Source organism: Pempheris klunzingeri, chromosome 19 (assembly GCF_042242105.1).
Source record: "Pempheris klunzingeri isolate RE-2024b chromosome 19, fPemKlu1.hap1, whole genome shotgun sequence".
NCBI lineage: Eukaryota > Metazoa > Chordata > Actinopteri > Acropomatiformes > Pempheridae > Pempheris > Pempheris klunzingeri.
Window position 1 is genome coordinate 911,585 of NC_092030.1, and position 25,185 is coordinate 936,769.

The 25,185-nt window shown below is 46.6% G+C and overlaps 1 protein-coding gene across 1 annotated transcript in view; it reads right to left on the reverse strand.

The window, feature by feature from the left end:
* The window catches only part of strbp (spermatid perinuclear RNA binding protein), a 66,631-nt gene that overhangs the window by 8,375 nt on the left and 33,071 nt on the right, over nucleotides 1-25,185 (reverse strand). The window contains exons 3-13 of the mRNA XM_070850379.1: nucleotides 19,929-20,107; nucleotides 11,980-12,242; nucleotides 11,265-11,433; nucleotides 8,561-8,825; nucleotides 5,933-6,063; nucleotides 5,007-5,102; nucleotides 4,594-4,705; nucleotides 3,808-3,905; nucleotides 2,660-2,765; nucleotides 1,954-2,037; nucleotides 1,078-1,286 (exon numbers count right to left, since the gene is read on the reverse strand). Coding sequence (XP_070706480.1) covers nucleotides 1,078-1,286; nucleotides 1,954-2,037; nucleotides 2,660-2,765; nucleotides 3,808-3,905; nucleotides 4,594-4,705; nucleotides 5,007-5,102; nucleotides 5,933-6,063; nucleotides 8,561-8,825; nucleotides 11,265-11,433; nucleotides 11,980-12,242; nucleotides 19,929-19,931 — 1,536 coding nt within the window. The 5' untranslated portion in view covers nucleotides 19,932-20,107. The remainder of the gene's footprint in view (nucleotides 1-1,077; nucleotides 1,287-1,953; nucleotides 2,038-2,659; nucleotides 2,766-3,807; nucleotides 3,906-4,593; nucleotides 4,706-5,006; nucleotides 5,103-5,932; nucleotides 6,064-8,560; nucleotides 8,826-11,264; nucleotides 11,434-11,979; nucleotides 12,243-19,928; nucleotides 20,108-25,185) is intronic.

Sequence of the window (25,185 nt, forward strand, 5' to 3'; positions counted from 1 at the left end):
ATAACAAACTCATGTGTTCCTCACTGTGTCTCAATAAACCACCATGACTAAGTTGCATTATTCATATTAGCAGCATCTTATCTTAAAAAGCTTAATAATAATAATAATAATAATAATAAATAAGCTAATAAATAAAAGAAAATAATAAAAATGACAATGAATAAAAGCTTAAAAGCCTTTAGCTTATAGGTCACATTGCTTGGTGTGTGCAAGCAGTGTTGGATTAATAAATCAGGAGCCAGAGGGAGCTGATCTGGTGGGTCAGTCACAGAGCAACAAAAACCCACTGTGGCCGGATACAACACGTCAGCACTGCTGCTCACACTGAACACACCAAAGCTGAACTTTACATGTTTGAATCAGAGCGTTCACTTAATATCAGCAGAGGAAGAAACAGCTGTTTACATGGTGCAGCTCTCCCCCTCTCTCCCCCTCTCCCCCCCATTTCTCTCAGTTTCAGGACTATAGATAGCGCTGCACCTGCGTATGCTTCAGGCCGTGACCCCTCCAGGTCTGAATAAAGTGGTTTGTCAGTTGTTCGATGACAACGGGCAATAACACACAACAACAACCTGGTTTGATCAGCTGGTGAGAGAAAAGATGTGGATTCTTAGTTAGGACGAGCTGCAAGCTTGAAGTAAAGAGAAGTGTCTGATTGTGTTATGGCTGCTGATCGAGCCGGCACGGCGAGGGAAGGGGGGATCGAAAGGTGAGTCCACCAGAGAGAGAGAGAGAGAGAGAGAAGGAGAATGGACGAGCGGAGAGGTGAGGAGAAAGAACCTTTTATGGGAATGGAGCGGACAGCGGATTATCCCAGCTCTGTGCTCTGGAGAGCCTCTTTGTTCATAACCACTTTGGGATTACAAGGATTTCCTCACACACACACACCAACAGGCATACACAGACAAACACATATCCATAGATACACACAGGTTTGGCTGCAGCTTGGAAAGTTCTTCAGGTAGACGAAAAAAGAATCATTTGGCTTTTTTATAGGCGGCTGTTGAATCATTCTTCCTCGGTCAGTCAGGACCGCATGCAAACCTTTCTCTCACACTCCCTCATTCGCCTTCTTACCTTGACGGCCACGTGGAGCTTGGCGGTCTTCTTGGAGGACCCAGACGCTTCGTAAATGGTTCCGTCCAGATCCACGGACATGGTGAAGACCGGAGCGTGAACCGGGCCCGACTGGGACAGCAGGCGATACTGCAGCCCCGGCCGGATCTGGTTCAACCGCATCAGGGCGTTCATTGGCTGGTTGGAGTCTATGGCTTTACTGTCTAGGACTAATGCAAAAAAATAAAAATATGAAGGCGGTACGGTTACAGAGGAAAGTAGAGCAGATTAGGACAGATATAATAAGGGTTTGTAGGGGGTGTAACAATCATCCAGCTGGAATTGCTCAGACTGGGCCAATTCAGAGATACTGTATGTAATAAATCACAGTTTCTAAAGGTGTTCAGCCCTCTCGCTGGTTGTTTTCCTGATGAATAAAGGCGCCTCTCTATTCTCTGTTTTCTTTTCTCTCTCCCGTTTGCCGATATCTAAAAACGCCTCTCTGTCTCCATTAGTCGTGGTTCATCTTCCCCTTGTATGGAGAAAGAGCTGGGGACGGTTGGGTGGCCGACTAAAACGTTAGCAATCAATACTATCGATCTGCCTCCAAGGGATGGAAGGAAGGTGGAGGGAGGAAAGCAGACAGGGGGAAAAGACGAGGGGAAGAGAGGCGAGGCTAAGCAGTGGGCTGCTTTGTATTCGTGGCTTGAATAAGGAAAAAGAAAGAAAATCCACCACTGAAGTAAGTTTTGTGAGATGGTCTTCATCCTCCTCCTCCTCACCCTCTTAATTTAATTGTTTCCTGTCTTCACATCTTTAACATAGATTGGAGTGAAAAGCAGAAGAAACAATCAGGTATTAATGCTCCATCGCTCTGTCTGTTCTTCCTTCTTGTACCTTTCCTCAGATTCCTCTTCATCTTCTTAATGAGGTCCTTGTCATCCATCGCTCCGTCTTCGTATGGCCTCTTCAGACCCAAGCCTGGAGACAGAGAGAGAGGGAGAGAGAGAGTCACCCACCAGTCACCAACTACAAGACATGTTCATATGAACACACACAAAACCACTCAGAGTCGCAGAAAACAAGCAATATGTGACAACGAGCACAAAGACGGATAAACCCAGAGACAAGATAAACACGACAGGCAAACAAAGCGGAGGACACATAAGCTCCTGTCCGACATGCACCTTAATCTGGAAATCCTCTGGTCATTTTCCATGTCGGGTTCACTTTCCTTTGAAAGCCGCTTTAAAAATGTGCCCACCTTCTCTCTTATGAGCAAAAAGCCCAAACGTTAGCAGAATTTCACCAAGGCCACTGTGTGTTTGGTGTGAAAAATCAGACAAACATTACATCTGATACTGAAACAGTTTTTGCGATGGTTCGCATGTCAGCAGTGCTGACGGCGCTGTCAGTGCTGCTCTGCAGAAAAACCACCTAATGCACCCACAAAGGTCACGTCATGTGTCAGAAGAGGTGACGGCCCGCCCGGCCCCCGTGCCTGACCCACGTCACTGAACCCAGGAGCGCTGGAGGTTTCATGTGAGAGAAGACGGACAAATGGCTGGAGACACACAGGCTGAGGTAGAGGAGGGACACACACCGTCTTTATCAGACCACGGGTATTTCTGTGATGGTTTATTTGAAGGAAGAGGCTCCATCTCCAACACCTTGTAGATCTGTCCGAACGCCATGAGCCTGAGAGCACGCTGTGGAACGCAAAACACACACACAGGAAAGAAGAGAAGAAGGTGAGAAGACGATTTCAACCTGTACTGAAAGTCACAGAGTTCGATTTGCTATTGTTATACTGCACTCCAGAGATTTAGTTGGATCCTACATTTCCCATAATGCAACTTGATGGCGACAGCAGCAGCTTCTAAAAAGCGAAGAACATTCATGCTGATGTAATGATACTCATGTTTACAAGACGGAAGCACCTGGTTAACACGTAGAGAAACACATGAATGAATATCTACACACGTTACCTTTCAACAAACAGATTCAGACGCAGACGGAGGACATGTGCTTTTCAGCAATAACATCTTAATATCACTGACATCAGCAGATATACTGACCTACATGCCCGTGTGTTCATTTACCATTCTGGGCCTACACACCTCCAAACTGCACAAACAATCCTAAAGATAAGCAGAACGGCACACAGCGGCTCTGCTAATATAAATCCATTAGGGAGGTGGAGTGTTTGAGGTATTCATGAGGCTCTGCGCAGCTCATTGACAGAACAGCTCCCTCTCTGCTATCTGCTCTTGTATCTGCTCCAATACAATTATCCCCATTGACATTCCAGCCTCGTTCAGGCTGCCTTCAAAGGAAATGGACGGCAGGACTCACTAAGCCATGCGGCTCAGAGGATGCCCTGCTCAGTCGAGTGTGTGTGTGAAGAAGGACATGGCGGCACGCACGCCACAGTGCGAGCACCCAAACACTGTCCTCAGGGTGTCAGCCATGGATTTATGGCGTGCAATGGCAATATTTTCCCACACCAATCATTAAAATGCAGGACATCCGCACATGCACGCCCGCACAAGTGTGTGTGTGTGTGTGTGTGTGTGTGTGTGTGCAGATTGTGTGGTTGGGGGGTTGACGGGGTAATAGGTGTGTTGCTTACTGATTCCCCCACACTGACAGCCCGGGGCGAGTACAGCTGGGTAATAACAACACTGTCTTTAAGCTGTGTGTGTGTGTGTGTGTGTGTGTGTGTGTGTGTGTGTGTGTGTGTGTGTGTACCTGTGCGCTGTAGGTAACGGCCTCAGCCTGCTGGTCGGTCATGTTGGCGAGTGTGTTTGTTGGCTCTTTCTCACATGGGTCGTGTAAACCTGGACCACCTGGGGAAGGCGACAGAAGATCACACACACAGAGTCGGTCGTCACTTTACACTTTGACACTGCTGCTTAGCAACACTTCATTAGACTTCACTGTCATGAGATGAGCGACAATGGAAATCCTGACCATTAAAATGGAAAACAGCAGGAAAAGTGAACTGGTCAAACTGGCTGTTAAATCACTTCACCAGAGGAAGGTGAAACCCCTCAGACTCTAATCCAGGTGAATAAATATTCTCCTGCCAGTGTGCTGCACATTTTCTCCCCATAAATTCAACTTGAGCAGTTTTCATTTGCATTCTATTAATCATTCACATAACTGTTCTCTGCTCTTTTTAAATATTAAAACAAAACCATGTCATGTTATCTGCAGTCTTCAGGCTGGTGGTGCATCCAAACTAAACTTTCTAAATGAAGTAAAAAGAAGCTCTGTCACACTGAGGGATCAGTGGATTTCTCCCCTGGATGCGAAGCTGCTCCTAATTAAGATTCTGCTGTAATGATGACTTTCCTCAGACAGCTGCGCTCTGCCGGGTCACTGATGATGCCTCGACCCCTCTTACAGAAACAGCTCAGAAGTGTGGCCTCATGAATGTGCTCATCTGCCCAAATGCAGCCTGGCCCCCGTCTCAAACTGGTTCTCTGCTCTGCCTGTTCCCACATCTTTCAGCCGTGTGCTGTGGCTCCGTACCTGGTAGCAGGATGCCGGAGGCCAGACACTCCATGACTCGACGCAGGGCCTCTCCAGCCCCGAGAGGTCTGTTGCAGGTGGCGATCGCCTTTTCGCAGATTAACTCTAAGGGCTGCGAGGACGCACACAAACACAAACACAAACACAGACGAACAGAGAAATATGGGAAGTTTAACTGACAGAGAAATTAAACTCCTAAGACATCATAGCCAGACTCTTTTGTTTGGTATTCATTAATCATTTCTGGATGACAAAACTCTAATTATATAAATAAATAAAGAGGCAGAGGGGGTTATAATAACGCACAAATCCACATATTAGCAAAAAAAAAAAAGGTGGAAGGAGGCTGAACACTTTCTCTGTACGTCACAGGATTAACAGTGAAACTGGGGTAATTACAGCACCAGACTCACCCATCCCTTGAGAGGCTCCCAGACGGGGTGTCTATTGCACATGTCTCTAAGTATCCTGAGAACGATAACGCAGGACTTGAGCCCGTTCACTCGAGCCTGAGGGAGACAGGGGGGGGGCGGAGGAGAGGGGGGAGGCAAGGAGGAAGATTTAACAGAATGAGGGAGGGAGGGGACACACTGAGAGGTATTCATGCAAACACACACACACAGATAACAGCCTGCTTCACACCACAAAGCAACATAATGAAGTGAATGTGTCTGTCTACAGCTGCACGAGTCCCCAAAGAGGAAGAATGTCCTGAGTACGAGATACTAAACATTTACCAAACATGTCTCACTGCCTCTGTCTGTCTGCAGAAAACACCTACAGGACATTCTGAACTTGCACAACGTTTTATTTGTCAGTAAGGTAAATGAGTTGGGAGACAGATGGGGGAGGGTATGGGAGGGGAATCAAAGGGAAGCATCGACATACTGTACAGAGCAGGCAGGTTCACATAGTAGCCAAAAAGAAAAACAGATATCAACCACTGCTTTTGTAGCCTCACGATACCTCTTCTATTTATCTCGTCTCCAGTTCATGTCATGAACATTTTATACATCTTTTTGGGGAGAATCTGGATGTATTTTTGTGTAATATTTGGCAATATCTGCTCACGATGCTGTGAAACAACATATAAAATAAAAACAGACATGTATCAGCCGTATTTCCTTTAATTAGATGATCATTTGTAATAATTCTGGCATATAAATTCAAATTTATGTTGATAAAGGTGTGTGATTTCTTTCCCCACACTTCTATCTGTTCTCGATGAGTCTGAAGCGAGGGGGCGTGATGAGTGGCACGCTGAGTGTGTCCCCTCTGGGTGAATCGTCAGGCTACAATAAGCGTCGGGCAGGAAGACAGGAAGTGAGTGGGTGCCGACCTGGAACCACTTGGCGTGTCGCAGCGCTGCCAGGGCCAACAGACATCTGTGTCTATCCAGCACCTCCCCCTCCTCCTCCTCCTCCTCCTCCTCCTCCTCAGCCTCCACTCTGTGCGCAGCAGCACCCAACACTGCCACAAAACAATAACAACCCAATGTAGAGAACGTAAAAACACACACACGTCATGTCTGAGTGTGTGTGTTTGAATTGTGTGTGTGTGAATGTACGCAGACACACTGGAAACGGTGTGTGAATGCACACACACACACACACACACCCACACGTGCATGGATACTTTGGTACATACAAGGTGCTTTTCATGCCATAAAGTTGTTTCCCTCCTCGTAGAAAGCGCTGCCTCTCTACACTTCACGTGTCTGTGATGAATGCTCGTAGAAACGTCCTCGCTCTTTAAGCGGTGTGTCATTCCCAACACTCCTCTGTGTTAACCGCACCACATGTTGACGTCGGGCTAATACGTGTGTTGGCGATGACACACGCTGTTAAACAGCGACTGAGCCGTTTACATCCATCCAGTCACCGATAAGTCAGTGGAAGGGAGAGCAACCGGGGTCACGAGGGAAGAGACAACTTTGTGGGATGGAGAGCCCCCCCACAGACATAAACCAAACAAATACCTAAGGAGTGTTTGATTTAATGTGTGGGCATTGTTGGGACACACACATTTCACCGTGCCCAGCAAGGTAAATCAATCTCTCCTTTGTGTATTTGAAGAGGATTTCATTTATTTTGATCCAGTCTGCACCAGGCAGGAGTCAAAATAGGCGTTTATTTTTCATCTGGATTACTTAAGGTGCACTTGATTTCAGAGAGAAATGGTGCAGAGAAAGCAATTCAACACCCTGTCGGGGCAAACACAGAATCAAGCGCGCCTAAAGTAGAACTGAAAAGAAACAAAAACAAAACCAAAACTCTAAGATAGTTTGACCCAGTCTCAGACAAACACAACACAGGAGGGATCAAGGCAGGGTTTAGTCAGAGCATCGTGGTTGGTAAAAGAGGAGCTTCTATATGTGAGCGTTTGATTCGTGCCGCTCGACACACCAGGCCGGCTGGGCTACCACACCCTCGCCCGTTCTGTTTTTCGGGAGTCAGCACACAGCCCGTGATGTGCCGGGCGAGCTGAATCAAACGCAGCTGTGTATGAATGAGTGCAGTTACATGGGGTTTCCAAAGAGGGTGTGTCGTGTGCGGGATCTACTGGAAGTGACATAAAACACACTAAACAGCCCTTTGGGTCTAGGCAGGTAAATATTTTCCTCATCAGTCTCCCGTCAAGAGAAAATCCTTCCCTCAAGAGGTATTAAGATGAAATGTCAAATGTGTCTAATGTGAAGCAGCAGCACGAGAACATCTAGCTCACATTACGCCCAAACTCTCTCTGACTGAAGCATCCGTGAGGCTGTGTGATGTACTGTGGTGTTTGTGCAGGTCTGTCAGAGCGCTCCTCGCTGCATGTGGGACCAAACCTGCTGCTAGTGGATCATTACAGTCTTTCTCCTCTCGCTTGTCCTCCCACTGCTCTGTCTGACGCGCCGCTGGCCCGCCCTCACTCAGCGCCCTTCTATTGTCATTATCTCCCTCTGTGTTGTCTAATTTAAAATAAAATAAAAATCCCTCCGCAATCACGTCTCCTCTACTTCCCCCCCTCCCTCTGTGACCACGCAGAGCAGCGAGCTGAATCTGAGAGCACGAACGCCATGTGTGTCAATACACACTAATATGACTTCTAATCAATAAAGTAGCCAGAGCTTACTGCAACCGCCCACACAGGAGTCCTAAACCAAAAATAGATAACTGTGACTCTGACTGAATGTAAGTGTGTGCGTCTGCGAATGTGTTGCTAATAAAGTTGTGGCCAGGCAGGAGCAGCCACAGCTTTTAGAGCGCCAGAGGAGGTGCTGACAACATCGCTGGTGTTTGTGCCTGTCGCTGCATGTGTTAATGTGTAAAAGCATTAGACCCCGTCTGCCGTTTAAGACGTGACCCCGTTAGACGGAGCGGCCCACATCCCTCAACCTCCACGGGCGCCTGATGAAATCCAAGCAATTAGACATCCAGTGTGACAGCTGCCGCGAAATACGACTGCGCGTGCACGGCCTCTCCTCCACATGTGCTCACTGTGGCGTGCGAGAGGGAAAATACGAGCGCTCTTCGTCGTCTTGCCGCGGCACGTGGCATGATGTATGGCTGACCTCGGCGCTATCTCTCATCTCTCTCTGAGACCTGAGTGCCTCGTTGGACGGGAGCCACAGGATGGATGGGCAGCTCGCTGCTGCTCCGTTATTGATTTGGCCGGCCTGCTGGCCTCGCTCTCCCATCCCACATCCCGCAACCAATTATAACCAGCTCCTGCTACCCACGAAGACGGGGGGATGGGGAGGGAAGACTGCTATTAGGCCGAACACAAGTTCAGTTAGGCGAACCCCTGTGGGTTTCGGCGCCGCTATCTTGTCTTGCGTCGGCATCAGTCGGTGAGGTCAGACCTCGTGTCTGAGGGAAACACGACCAACTGAGTCCTACAACATTCACATGTGGTTTCATTTGACTGTGTTAGTGTGTGTGGACTGAGAAAGAGGAAAAAAACTGCAGCTCTGCGTTCCTACCTCTCCCATTCTTCTTCTCCGTCTCCGCATCTTCATCCTCCACCTCCTCCTCCTCCCTCTCCTCCTCCTCCTCCTCACCATTCTCCAGCTCCTCCTCCTCCTCCCCCTCCTCCTCCTCCTCCTCCTCCTCATCCTCCTCGTCCTCCCTCATGGCCGGTGAGGTGAGGGTGATCTTCAGCGTGAGTTTGGGCTCTGCTGTAGTTCGTACCAAGATGGCCGCGTCAGGTAAGGAGCTGGTGACCTCATATTTCTCTTCTGTCAGCTTCTGCCACATGTCAAACACACATAACTGGGCGGTCAGAGGCCACTCAGCACAGGTGAAAACCTGCCTGCTGCTGCTTCCACATCCCAGGTATGACGGCAGAAACAGTGAGTGAGTGAGAAAACATTTGGATACAACTCATACGTCCAAACGAGGCTGTTCTGGCATCTTGTATTGTCCCTCAATCATAAAACAGGGCTGAGATTAGAAGCAAACAGATGCTTGGACGGGTATGAGGACAGGAAGCATCCCTCATTGGACAGACGTTATCTAATGACTCGAACACTTTAGAACAAGCTTATGAGGTCCAATCAGCACAGATAACAGCGTTATATCTGCAAATGAATATCACATAAACAAATTATGCAAAGCTGGGAGATGACTCTGATGACAGAAAGGGACGACTGAGAAAGAAAATCATTAACATAATGAGATGATGTGTGGTACGAGAGCTGCTCTTATCCTCCACAGTAATGAGCTTGTGTGTGTGTGTGTGTGTGTGTGTGTGTGTGTGCAGCATGCCATGATTCATTCACCGCCCCCCCCCCCCCGTCTGAAGGAATCAATTACCGCTGACCTCTGTGGCTCGGACTAACACGTACTGATGATAACGAATTCATGTCAGCGCACGCAGCGGCCACGTTTGTTACTTGATACGCACGTGTTAAGCACACATGGGCGCTAAATGAAAAAACAACAACAACCTGCAGCCTGAACACACACTTCACGTCATGTCCGGCTATAAATACTGAACACACGGACTGATCTAAAACAGAACATCAGCCAGTGAGAAGCATTTGGTTCATCCCGTTTTACAGTTAAGACTTGGTTAAAGCCAGGATTAAGTTTAGGTTAAGATAGGTTTGAGGATAGGCATGTGGCGGTTATGGTTAGATTAAGACGGTGTTTTAAAACCTGGGGCCTATTTTTATACATTTTGGGTTAGATCACCTCAGCTGGCCGCTAATGACACTAGCTGTAGTGTGATCCTTTGGGACAACTGCACCTGATCACAGTAGGTCCACTAAAAGAGCTTGTTTGATCCACTGACAGGCTCAGAGTGTTATTCTAAGTGTGTGACAGCATCATGGAAAGGATCCCTACAGAGAGAGACCTGGAAGATCCTTTTGGTTTAACCACAAACAGCACACAAACCAGACTACATTCACTAAAACAGGGATTTTACACGGGAGCTGCTTGTCTGCTGCTGCCTCAAATAATCAGTTAGTTTGTGTTATTGTGTGACTTTTGTGTTTTAACGGGTTACTTCTGATCTAACACAACATTTGTGAAACACACAATAACACAAACTATCTAACTTATTGAGGCAGCAGTAGACCAGAACCTCCCCTGTTCTGCAAGGTTAAATTACTGTTTTTGTCAATGGAGTCTGGAGGGAGCTATTTCTAGTCAAAGAAAAAAGGATCTTCCAGGTCTCTCTCTGTAGGGATCCTTTCCATGATGCTGTCACACACTTAGAATAACACTCTGAGCCTGTCAGTGGATCAAACAAGCACTTTTTGCTAGCGATCTACTGGACCAGTTCCAAACATTTTTGTCATTTCATCCCCTAAATATGGAAAAATAGGGCCCAAATTTAAAAAACACCAGATTTATCCTTTAATAAAAGTTAATGCAATGTCCTCCTGAGTGACAAAAACAAGTGTGTGTGTGTGTGTTTCCAACACTGCTTAAGTGAGCAGTGAGTCGCAGAGGGCCCATCTACATCCCATTTGGCTCTGATGAGAAAATCACAATCTCTGGTCACTGGGCTGAGACATGAGATTACCTCGCTGCCCACACACACACACACACACACACACACACTTTTCTTTCCTGTCACACCACTTAACTGTTGAAGAGAACGAGCAGAGAGGAGGCACAGGGGCAGAATTTATTCATTGAGTAATTTCAGCACTAGCCGGACAGGTTGGGCCGTTTTTACCACGTTGGCAGTTGTTGCTAAGTACTTTCCCTTCAATCAGATTTTTAGTGAAAGCAAATTCACCTGACTGACACGAGATGTATCTGACTTTATCTGTCTTAAGGGATTTACAAAGTGCTAGATTCAGTTTAATCAAAGATTATTTAACATTTAACTCACAAATTGTGTCATGTGTCTCCTGCATATCTACGCCTGCATTGTGAGTGTATGAACGTCAGGAGCTTCATCTCTGTGCCATGACTTGTTAATGAGGAAACGTGACACTGAGGTGGAGACGAGAGTATTAATCACACATGACGCACACATACTAAAACACCTCTCAGCCTCTCAGCGGAGGATACTGTCGTCTCCTGCCAACACTCACTGCTTCTCCCTGCACTCACATAGACAGTCCTCCAAGAAGTAGAACTTTAGTGGAGCGAGTGAAGAGCGTGAGAGAAAACAAAAGACAGAGACGAGGAAGCGTGTGTGTGTGTGTGTGTGGGTGTGTCTCTAACCTCTATCTGTGCAGGTAAATTGTGACAGACAGTGTCCAGCAGTGTCTGCGTGGGTTTGTCTCTGCACATCAGCACCAGCTCCAGGTCCATGTCGCCTTTGATCAGGAGGCCTTTGGCCACCAGGCCGATCCTCATCACTCCACACAGCACGCCGCCACTGCTGGACTCTCTGCTTTCAGAGATAACAGAGTACACAGGAAACAACACATGGAAACATTAGTGTCTTTAACTCCAAGGACTCACGATAGTAATAACACCACATACAGGAGTCACATTATCATCACTAGGGTTTTGTAATCACTGCAGGCAGAAGCTCAAGTTGATTATGACAGCATCAAACTACGTCTTAATATGAATCAATAATTCATGTAATCTTTGCTAAGTATCTGTGTGATTAACAGATTAAAATACAAGGTGCCAGTTAAGATTGCAAAACAAGATCCGACAAGGCAATTCAAGACGCTAATGAGAAGTAGTGAACCCTAATAAGAACATTCATGGAGATAGGCGACCACGGAGGAGCCTGCAGACTCTCAACCTTCATTTCCTGTGGAGCTGCTCGTCTAACGCTCCGCAACAAGTGAAGAAATGTGTTTCAAAAAAAAGTTCGACTGCTCCTTTAACATTTTTCAGAGGATGTCACCTCCTACGTCAAGTCGAGTGTCCAATTAATCAATCTATTGATACAAAATGAAGACCTGAGGGTAAAAATCACCTGTGGCCGTCACCAGAGTCCTCCGTTTCGGCGCCAGGTTCCTCGCCAGGGTCGTCCTCCTCTGTGCTGTCTGCCGGTTGGCTGTTGTTCTGGCTGTCTGCGTCGCCGCTGCTCCGATCCAGCCAATCAGAGACGTGCTTGAGGGCGCACTCGACGGTGGACACCAGCGTCTGGACGGCCTCCAGCTCCTGGGAGGAGGGGTAGATGGTGGAGTGCTTCGCCATGACGTGGCGGTCGTCGTTACTGAAGGAGCGGAAGGACCTCTGACGGAAGGAGAAATAACAGAGAGTTGGTCTGTGTGCAGCAGCTCCAGGGTTTGCAACAACAGATTGAGCTTTAATCCATCAAATCGAGCTTTAGTCTCCCTGCTGGGGGCCGACTTCACTCCATCACACACCTAAATTAACACACACACTCACACACCACAAGCAAACAGCAGCAAAACCCAAACCACAGGCAGGCTGCGTGTGTGTGTGTGTGTGTGTGTGTGTGTGTGTGTGTGTGTGTGTGTGTGTGTGTGTGTGTGTGAGTGACCGGACATGGATTTCTTTTATGGAAAAGAAATCAATTGCTAACTCAGTGACAGCTCCCGTGTAACAGCGCTGACCCCGACACGCGTGCCTGCACACATCAGAAATTCATCCCCCTCACGTCCTCTCCACCTGGACTATTCCAATCACATATTCTGGCCCTGGGAGTTCACTCCAGCTCCCCCTGCTGCTTCCTCCCCCCTTGGGAGGTCTGAGCAGGGAGGCCACGGGAGGAGGAGGAGGAGGAGGAGGAGGAGGAGATCAGGTGGGAGGAAAAATAGCAGGGGCCAAGAGGGGAGAGATGGGGGGACGGCAGGGGAGGACAGGATGTTTGAAAAGGACAGTTCTTGGATTCTTAGAGGAACAGAGAAGAGAAGAGGTGACGGCGAGGAGCACTTTGGTGTGTCACAGATTTATTTTAACTGTTAGATTATATGAGTTCATACTTAACGGCTACACCAGGGTGCAGATGATGGAGTCAGAATAATTACTAGGAAATATAATCTATTATCAAAGCATCAAATTTACACATAATCTAAATTCTCTGGAGCAACTGCGTAATTAATGAAAGAAAGAAATGCCTGTACAACAGATTCATACTCTACAAAGCTTGTCATTATACATGAGTTCTCATTAATCCCTCAGTGTTCCTGTGGCTGGCAGCAGCACCACACATGTTGTGTTCTCCTCTCCATCTGCTTCCCTCTCTTTACCTTTTCTTTTCTGCTCCGTCCTTATATGCTTTTCAAATATAAAGATATTACATCTGAGGAAAGCTATTGAGACGACGCGCTATTGTTGTGGAGCATCAGCCGGTAACCTGAGCGCCTCTTTCAGCCATTAGAAGTTATCTCGGCGTGCTGGGAGCCCGAGGTACTGAACCAACACGAGCAGGCTGCTCTCAACAAGCCGCTTATCTCCAAGTCCCACATTTCCCTTTATTCAGCACACACATCTGCTCAGAGAGAGGCACACACACTCACAGGAGAGATGACCTTTTCAGGCTAGTATGGATAGTCTAGCTGGAGAGCTACTATCAACCTACTTGAAATCCAAGGACCAACTGACACACACACACACACACACACACACACACACACACACACACACACACACACACACACACACACACACACACACACACACACACACACAGAGACACACACACACACACACACTCGCTGCATCCCATTCCTAATTGAACTGGTGACATTCTCTTTCTCCAGAGTGAGTGAGATAAAGCCATTAACAGGATGGAGGACAAGCACAGCACAATAACTGCCCCCCCCCCACAGACACACACAGTGACGTGGAGTGAATTGAAAATACCTTCAAAGAAAATACGAGCACTAAAAATACTAAAAATACTAAAAATACTGCATCTTACTTTGATGCATGGCTTCGTTTGACAGCTCAGGAAATCAGGACTTAGAAGTAACTTTTAAATAGATGTTCATTAGTGCTGTGAGCCAGACACTTCTCCTTCAGAGAGTAATACTGTAATACTATAAATACTGTAATACTACTAATACTGTAATACTGCTAATACTGTAATACTGCAAATACTGTAATACTACAACTACTGTAATACTACTAGTACTGTAATACTATAAATACTGTAAGGACTATAAATACTGTAAGTACTATAAATACTATAATACTATAAATACTATAAGTACTATAAATACTACAAATACTGTAATACTATAAATACTACAAATACTATAAGTACTATAAATACTACAAATACTGTAATACTATAAATACTACAAATACTATAAGTACTATAAATACTGTAAGGACTATAAATACTACAAATACTGTAATACTATAAATACTATAAGGACTATAAATACTGTAAGGACTATAAATACTATAATACTATAAATACTATAAGTACTATAAATACTGTAATACTATAAATACTATAAGGACTATAAATACTACAAATACTGTAATACTATAAATACTACAAATACTATAAATACTATAAGTACTATAAATACTACAAATACTGTAATACTATAAATACTGTAATACTATAAATACCATAAGTACTATAAATACTGTAATACTATAAATACTGTAAATACTGTAATACTATAAATACTGTAAATACTGTAAGTACTATAATACTATAAATACTGTAAGTACTGTAAGTACTGTAAATACTACATGTGCACACACACACACACACACACACACACACACACACACACCCCTCTGTGTGTGTCTTCATCCTTGCGTGGCTGCTCACAGGAGTGTTTAACAGACCAACAGTCGCAGCTTTTATGAGCCGTTGCTAATGGGAGCTTCTGCAGCCATAAAACCACATCGTGAGGACAGAGTCTGTGCGTCTATCTCTCTGTGTGTGTGTGCTGGTACTACTTGAGCGTGGGGGAGTTGTAGCCCAGCCGCTTTGATCGCCATGTAAATCAGAGCAGTTAAGGAGGACTCACTGACAGGAATCGACCCCCTTGGCCGGCGTGTGCCCTGATAATGTTGCAGACATTTAGACAAGTGCCACAGTTAGAAAGCTCCTGCAGCCCAGATGGAAGCTGATGCAGGATTTCACAGTTTCATGCTTGTTTCAGACGGAAAGTCATACATGTACGATCAGTACGATCACACACACACACACACACAGAGTCAAATCTGATAGAGATAACATCCTGCTAGTCCTTGAATCCACCCTGGCCAGCACTCTACCTAAAGGTCAATCGCACAATATGTTCTCCAGAGTGCATGTGCGAGTGTGTCAGTGAGAGCAAAATAAATCATAGATGATGGTTAAGTCACAGAGGATCTTTATCCAGATGCCTGCAACACCCCCAGTGTCTCACACACACACACACACACACACACACACACACACACACACACACACACACACACACACACACACACACACACACACACACACACACACACACACACACACACACACACACACACTTCAGGTGTCCTAGAAGGCCAAAGTTAATGCTGCTAATTCAACATATCGCACTCAGTGTTGTAACATTAAAAAATAATGGCTGCAAGAAATGAAACAGAGCAATAACTCTACAACAGAGTGTGCCGGGGCAAGAAACTGAGCAGTTAAGACGATTAGAGGTTGTAAACAAGCCAACGTTCAGCCATATTATCTGAAGCGCTTTGTTAGGAAGCGCACACACAAAATGTCACAATTCTTCTTCTAAATCATCTAATCCTGGAGTTTGTTTAAAAACCTGTCTGATCATCTTGCTGCTCATGTTCAAACATCAGCAATTAGAGGATTCTTATACTTTAACACGTCTCAGGATGAAAAAAACATGACTCCAAACCAAAACAAGCATCAGAAATTAGCATCAGCTTCCAACTAAGCTGTTTTATCTCTTCTTCTTCCCTCTGAAGCACTTTCTGAATCCTGTCTTCTAGCCTCCATGAAGGCTTCAGTGACGGGAGCATGTGGCCGTGGTTTTCTGTACATCCTGTATGTGTAAGTGACTGAATAGTGCAGGATAAACATCATCTTTGCTCACAGTGGAATGAAAGCCTGGACACGGCTCTGTGTACACTGACATCCAAACAGCCAAAGTAAATGATACAGAATCTGTAAAATCGTACGAGGGAGGCAGAAATCTGTTGCCCCCCCCTCCTACACCAAAGAACCAGAAACACACATGCAACTGTTAAATCCCAGCTGTCTGCAAGCCACCCGCACACACCATGCACCGTGCACGTGTGTGTATACCTTCATATGGCATTGTTGCACAGTGCTTTTAGGCCACACACTTACCAATTACAGTCCATTTCATGCTCCAGTGAGGCCGCCCGGCTGGCAGGCCCATGTTACATAACCACATTACACAGCATTTACAACTGGCTGTGTACTAAACTAATGCGCACACACACCAGCGCTGACATATCAGGGCAACAACACAACATGTCTGCTAACACACACATGAAAATCACCAGTGTCACATGCACATGAAACCCATATAATCAATTACACAGAGAGTCTGTCACACACACCCATTACTTCCATCACCCCGCCCCCCCCCTTCTGTCCTTAATGCCCTGCAGTAAAACCATTTCGGTTCAAGGTGTTGTGGTTAGACACGCACCCTGTCAGCAGCAGCGCCGCCTTCGCTTTACAAGCTGCAGAAACAGAAACCAATGACTTTCTTCTCCATCGCTGCCCGTCTCCCTCACTCTCTTCCTGTCTCATCTGGTCTCTCTGTGGCCATCTGCTATAAATTACATGACCTGCTGCCAAGGACAAGACTCACTGGAACAATATCAGCTGTGATTGGAGCGATACTCTGCTATCTCTCTCTCCTGTCTGTGTTAGAGATTTCCTTTACGAAAATCTATTGCCTATTATTTCAGGGCACCATGTAGGGACATCGTACCGCATGTGTGTGCTCGGGCAGGGTGCCTGAGGAGGTTTTTCTCTGCTCTTATTTTTAATAAGTCATGTGCCTAAAGTGCATGCTGGGAGCTTAGATGACAGCACACACTACGAGGTGTTGTGAGGAGAGGAGAGCAGGGGATGACGAAGGAGAGCAGAAACAAACAAGGTCGAGCAGCAGAGACGTCGACGGAGGGAGAGGCTGGGAGATAAAGACAAACTGGATTTTAATATTTTTAGTCAGCTGCATAAACAAAGGTTTGTTTGAAACGAAGCTGACAACAGAGGCCAGAACACCGTCGTAGTAACACGGCACCAAAGCCCGGCACAACAAACCACCGCCCATAAAACAGCAGCAATAACAATGTCAGACGTGGCGTTTGAGAGGATGTCGCTCCTCTTTAGTCCAACATGAAACCAAGTCAGGTTGATGGAGGAAGGAGAATTCAATAACTTCAAAAACCCATCACTAGGCAGGCTAGAAGTGACGGGACGAGCAAGCGCACACACACACAAATAAAAAACTCAGCACCGTCTCTGTAACATCCAGCAGCCCGGGGGAGATTGCATTAAAAATTCATTCTGTGATTTATCTGCACTCTGCTTGACAGGCCGGCCCGCCACACTCTGCTGTCCTGTTTTACTGCTCTCTCCCCCTCTCTCTCTCTCTCTCTCTCCCTCTCTCTCCCCCTCTCTCTCTGTCTCATTACCACATGCGTGCAGTCACACACACATGCACACAACAGCAGGGTGCACATACGTCAAAACATAGAAGCTAAAATAACATTCATGGCAGCGCGAGCGAGCAGCAAAGCAGCAAACAAGCTGACAGTGGAGCCGCGTCCCAACTGTCCTGATGAACACGGGAAGAAGGAAAACACACACATGTTAATGATAATCAATAAAAGCCTTCATCTAAACTCTGCTGTCATCCAGAGCTACAATATCCAGCCTTGTTTGCGCCACAGGAAGGTTTTTACTTAGTGCCCTTTGCCCCCTCTAATGTGTCAGCTTTGTTTAAACGCTTTACGGCCTGCCTATAAAACATCCTGACCGGCCCACGCAGGGCACATGAGCTGCCTCTACCCTGTTTGTGGCCAAACTATGACGGTAGACAGTGCCAGTGTCATGTCTGCATGAGGGGAATACCACAATACAGTAAAATAAACGTAAGACGATGTCATATGGAAGAAAAAGCGACAAAAGCTTTCAAACCTTTTAGAAAAGTTTTTATTCCTTAAAGCAGTTCGGTGACGTCTACTAAGAATTTACATCAGAGTTGCAGGAACTGGTGGGTTAATAGCGGCTACACCGAAATACTAGTTGATTAACCTAGTTATCAATATTTAAAGTACACATCAGCACGGACACTAGCCTGTCGGTGCTGTTAGCCGCTCGGCAGACCAGCATGGCTAGTCTGAATTTACATTTCTGTTGTACTGACGTGGAATTGAGTGAGTGGGACGTCCCTGCTGCAAAGATGGGAATATTTTACACTCAGCACAGAAAGAGAAGCGGAACTGAAACCAGAAAACTGTTAAAACTTTCTGCTTGGCAGCTCCTGCAGTGTCTGAGCAGCACGCAAATGATGACACGTACAAGGACCCAGCTGTACAACATGGTGGAGAGTGTGTGTGTGTGTGTGTGTGTGTGTGTGTGTGTGTGTGTGTGTGTGTGTGTGTGTGAAAACAGAAGAGACGAGGACAAACAGCGGCTGTGTGTTTTCATTAAAACGCAGAAAACTCCGGAAAAAGTCAATGAAGAAGCAGTTTGGTCGATTGTGCGGTTTATCCGGTGACCAAGGTCACCCACCGTATTTGCTGCATCACCATAACTCAAGACTAATCACACCACACACAAACCACACACACCACACACCACACACCACACACACCACACACACCACACACACCACACACACACACACACACACACACACACACACACACACACACACACACACACACACACACACACACACACACACACACACACAGTCTCATTACCCTTGGTTATTTATGAGCTCCACCATGTGCCCTCTTCTGCAGCGTCCGACCTCAGCACCTTCAGCAACATCTTGTTTTCTCTCCATCATGAATTTTTTTTCTCCCCCCTGCCCCCATTTCTCTCTTCTCTCCTCCCCCTCTTCATTCTTCTACCCTGCCCTACAAACCGCTCTTCCTCCCTCTTCCTTTCCTCCTTCCTCCTCTTGTTCCCGTTTTTAATAATTCATCTTGTGTTCTGCTCCCCCCCTCGAGGGAAAAGCTCCCACTGTCACAGGCCACGACCATTAATCAATCCTTCGTCTCTCTCTCTTCATCTCTACCTCACTCAGCTCTTAACCTCCCATCTCTCCACCCTACCCTCCTTCTGCTTTCCCTATCTTGCCTTTTTCATCTCTCATGTTTCTGCCCATCACTTAGGTTTTTTTATGATCTTATCTGCCCCACTTGTCATTCTCCCCCTCAGCTGCTCTCTCTGATCTTTAGCTCTCCTCCCCCCTAAACAACACACCAGCTCTTCCTCCACATCTTCCTCCTCCTGTGACGCCTCTGGAGCTCTTGCGTAAGGAACAAACCTTATTTCTACACTCATTCAGCTTCAGTGACGGGCAGAACTCAAACAACAGCAGCCAAAACTAATTCAGCCAGTTGTTCTTTTTCTCTCTCTGTCTTAATCACCACTTCTCTTCTGTTTCCTTTCATTGTTCTTCATCTTCTTAACCTCCTCTGTCTCTTTCATCCGTCTGTCTTCTCCTTCTCCTCTTTCCCCAGTGACAACATACTATCCAGCCTGTATAGTTTTCCCCGTCTGCTCCCCAAAACTCAAAGCCATACGCTCCTGTCTGCACTCGCTCTTATCGGGTATCTCCCGTTGACACACACACACTCTGCTGTCATGTCTAGAAAGAGTTATCAGATTGAACTCTCTCGCCCTCCAGTCTGGAGAGTGTTTCCTTACTCTGTTGTGGATAATCCAGCAGACATGCACACACCAGCGCCTACGGACAGAGAGGCCATTACCATGCCTGCAGGAGAAGTGGTCGCACGCCTCCTTCCTCCTGTCGCCGGCCTCTGGAGCTGCTGGGCACGTGGTCGGGTGCAGAAGCGAGGTTAGCGGTCAGGATGCTGCTGTCACGCCGTTTCTGCTCCACATGTGCTCCTCTGTCACTTTGGCTACCACTCAAAGAGAGGTTGTCCTTCTGAGAGACGGAGAAACAGAGAGAGAGAGAGAGAGAGAGAAAGAGAAGAGGATGAGAGGTTGATCGGTGCTTCACCAACTACAGGAGGAAGAGTCAGGGGACAAAAACTAAAAACACTAAACCTGAGTCTGTCTCACATGAAGAGCCCAAAACCTCCATCTTCCCTGAAACACTCGATTCTCTCTGTGGAAGGAGAGAGAATCGAGTGTTTCATGTTGTTAGACGAAAGTGGAGACGGACATGTGGACACACACACACACACACACACATATATATGTATACACACACACACACACACAAACACACACTCATTCATTCATTCATTTTTCATGAGCTGGCAGGGATCTGAGGGAGGGGGATGTACTACAAACATGTACTTGTTTTCATACACTGGGTTACACACTTTAAGCCCAACACGCCCCCCTTCACACACACACACACACACACACACACACACACACACACACACACACAGAGTCTCATTACCCTTGGTTATTTATGAGCTCAACCATGTGTGCGTCTTCTGCAGCGTGCAACCTCAGCACCTTCAGCAACATCTCCCACAGACAGACCACATGCCAGCTGCTGCTCCTGTCCTATAAATGTGTCACTAGATTCACGTGATGTCTTTAACACGTCATGTTACAGCGCGTGTACAGTCAAACACCTGCACATCAGCAGTTTAACTGACTTTGATCATCATGAGAGCACGGTGACATTTACAACCACTTTACAGAGGAGGCAGCGACCACATTGGGTGAAATAATGATTGTGGGATTTCTACTTTAGCCTGAAATCCTGTGTTTTACTATTAAACACTTTGGATTCAGCCCACGATGAGGAGGAGAGCGGGCGGCAGGAAAAAAGAGGGAGATAAAAAGGGACAAAACTAGTTACTGGACTTAAAATGACAGTGTTTAGTGCTCAGCGAGAGCCGGTCCACTGTTCCTCAGAGTGGCCCCTCCACAACAGTAATGGTTTTAACCTTATCTCTTCTGGCTTTTATCCCCTTCAGGGACAAAAACACAGCGGTGACAGTAAAGTAATGGTGAAAAAACATGTGAGAGCTCTATAAAAACTCAGAATACAGCTAATAAAATTAAAAGCGAGTAAACTAAATGCTTCGTTTAATGAGTTCATGTTTCATGTGAAACGTCAGTGAAGCCACTTGTGACTTCTACCTTCAGCTCGTCTGCATCTGGTGCTGCTATAAAAACACCGGCCGGTTTTATCGGCGCCGAGGTGAACAGATACACAGCGTTCCTGTTCACAACATGAAATGTCAACAGCATCACCACTGACAGTACACAGACACATCTGGTCACACTCAAACCACAGCAATGACATTTATAGAGCCGTGCAGGTCCGCGTGTGACGTCACACACCAGCGGAGGGTGTTCACGGCGCTCAAAGGTCTTCAAGTCAAGCAGGTGGGGTTCAGGTCTTTAATGAAAACAGTGAGATGGAGATGAGACAAAACAACTAAAAGACTAATTCTCTTTATATTATTGGAGAAATAAAATGTGCAGCGGCCCTGAAGTGCTCAGAAGCAGGTCGGCACCTCGTCCACAAAGATTCCTCATCTCTGGTTGGACAAACAAACATTTGGTAGCCTGATCTGTCTGCTGAGTCTTTTTCCATCTCCAGGTCATTTATTTACTGATCACTTATATCAAGTACATTTGATTAAAAACATAAAAGATAAGTTTGACTTGATCTCAAGACTAAAAATAGTGATGATTATATTCATTATCAGTTCATCTACCAATCATTTACAGTTTTAAATCAGTCTCCCATGATGATGTCCACAAGTGTCTTGTTTCGTCCGACCACAAAAACCAAAAGATTCAGTTTACAAAGATTTCAACAACCAAATTGATTATCTAAATATAGCAGAAATATAGTAGCCTCATAACTGTGTTTGAGTTTGATCTGCAGAACTAATCATTTCTGAGAAATCACACATATGGGAAACAACACACACACTCACTAACACTAACACATCCATTAAAGTCCATTCCAGCCTGCGTCTCTCTAAATCACTGGCAGGTTTCTTATTTTTACACAAACAGCGTCTCTAATGTGTACGAGTGTCTCTTCACCCACAGAGAACACATCCTTCTCTCTGGATGCTGTCACGGGACGGAGGACATAAACACTCGTGTGATTGTCGGTGTCTCCTGGAGGAGACCTGCTGGGGGCTGGAGCGAGGCGATGCTGCAGCCTCTCAGTGGACGCTCGGTGTGATCCAGGGATAACAAAAACAGGGGGAGAAGGAGAGGAGAGAGGGAGAGGTGTGCAGGGGGGGAAAAAAAAAACAGAGAAAGCTGGAGAGGATTGGAAATAAGCATGAACAAGAGCAAGGGCAAGAGGTGAGACTATAAGGAGAATGCAAAGTGGTGCAGGGGGACAAAGGGGAACGGGATAAACAGCAAGCACAGATATTGAGCTGGCCCCTCTGGGCAAACACACTCCACCAGAGGTTGCTCCTCATTTTCTCTCCGGCTCTCCCTCTCTGAGCCGCTGGCAGCCGGCCCGCCACACTGACAATTACCTCCTCAACACACCTGGCAGCCACCGTTCCTGCGTCCGTGCACTGGTGTTTTGCCAGTTACCGCACAGCCAGCAGCAGCCGGAGACGGGCAAACCTCCTCCAGCATGGCTCGGCCACTTAGGATCGTATGCACATGATTATAGTGCATGCACACAGACACAAGCAGCCTGCCAAGAAGCACAATAAAAACATGCCAGCCCCTATTCCATTCTCATTATCTGAGTAATTCAGCGACAAACAACAACACCAATTCCCTCCATTGGGTTCTCTCTCCCCTTCCGACTCGTTTTTCTTTCATTTAAATCAAGTGTGCGGGAATGAAAAAGACACGCAGACGGTGGTTTAAAGTATGATACGACAAAACAGGATGCTCTTGTTGTGTGAATATCAGCTTAAATGAAGCTCTGGATGTGGAGGACAGCAGAACGTGGCCTTCAGCGCGCCCACTCTCCCCCGTCCCCCCGGGGGGACTGGGGGGCGTCTGAGCCCCACCGGGGGACCATGTTCTCACAGTGGTGGCTGCACGCCGCCTGTACGAACCTGTTTGTTTCCCTTCTCTTCCTCACACTGGCCAATTACTACATTTTCATACATTCTTGTCCGCCTCCCTCCGGAGTCCACTGGCGATTTCTCTTCTCTCTTATTAACACCGTCCTGGTGGGTCATTAATGTGTGACTGTGTGTTTTCCTCCGGAGAAGGCGACGAGAAACGGGGGGAAACTGGCAGAACCCCGGCCTCATTAACGCTGCTGGTGGCTCATGGCGTCAGCACACACACACACACACACACACACACACACACACACACACACACACACACACACACACACACACACACACACACACACACACACACACACACACACACACACAGACAGCATCACCCCAATTTGGTTCCATAGTTACTGAATATATTTCTCCTAGAAGTTGATGCATGAGGGAAAACACACACACACACACACACACAGAGACACATCTGTGCTGGCTGTCCTGTGCCAGAGTTGGTGATTACATCCCGTTTTCCCTACAGAGATGAAAGGAACCAGGCAGAGGATAAGAAACCAGGGATGGGAGCTGATTGAAAGATGGAGGAGAGATAGCAGAGCTGGGGAATTTGCTGAGATGGCTCTGAGCAGCAATTTACACCTTTCTCATCTGATAACCATCAAATAAGATGAGCAGTGGAAGAGACAGAGTGAAGGGAGACAGAGGATTGACAAAAGCCAGACAGAGTGTGCTAATTAGTGTTGGAGGAGCTTATTTCCACAACGTCTTCCCTTTTAGGGTTTTGATTATCTGCTTAATACTGTAACCAGATTATCGGCCTCTGGAATCATCCTGCTTTTGAATGTTGGGGCCTAACGTTTAGGACAACAAAATTCAAGACACTCCGTCATTATTTCACCAGAGAAAGGACCTCTGATTACTGGCTGCTTACATGCCTGAATAGCTGGAGGAGAAATGTAACGTTAGAGCCACACCCAAACTGTGCTGGCACTCTATAAAACACCTCACTCTCTTACTGTCACTGAATCTGGATCTATTTTCTTGTTAGAGAGTCTTAGAGAGCCCTGAAAAACACTAATGGTCGACTATAAAACCATCTGTAGTGTGATTATAGCTGAGAAAGCCTGGGGCTCTGTCACTGGAAAAGCTTCCTGCCACATTTCTGGGAACAAAACATCACGTTAGACACAAAGTCCGGGCAGAGAGCTCCATGTTTTACTCCAGCCCTGCTATCTGATCGCTATGTTCATGTTCATACCTGCGCCGTGTCGTTTGCTTTTCAGACAAATGAATGTGTTAGCAGTTGCCATGGACGTGTTGTTAGACGGAGGATCTCACGAGGCGCCGAGGGACCCGTCATGAGGTTGGGGGCTTTGGTACGTATCGTGCTCTAGCAGCTCTGTGCGTTAGTTCGTTCCACCTCTTGCCCTGCTGTCACGTCACACTCGTCTTTTACTAAACCAGCAACTGTACAGACGTCTCTGTGCACTCCAGTGAAGCAGCCCACTGTGAAGCTAATCTGTGTGAGCAGGTGTAAATATGGGGGATGTTTCTGCCACTTAAGTCTCTGTGTTATTCTGAAGTTATTTCAGAGCATAACTGTTGGTTTAACTATTCCTAGCCGAGGTATTCTGGTCTCCTGAGTGCTTTGCTCACCGACGTTATTCCTGACCATCATGTTTAAACATCCATTATGTACCTGAAAGGCTGTTACATTAGTGTGCGGCTGGCTCCGGGGTTATTCCTGCCATAATGTTTGCATCTGGGAAAACATCTGCAAAAGTGTGTGCTAATGAGTTGGACAAACATGCACACACACACACGCCAGCGCACACACACACACACACACACACGCCAGCACACACAAATAAACAGAATGGATGCAGAATCACGCTCCCGTACATCTCTGCTGTGTAGAAGCATGCATTGTGTAAACAGGCGGCAACTGGCTGAGATGTCTGAGAGTGTTCGTCCCCTGGAGTGAGACAGCAGAACAGACAGAGACAGGTAGGGACAC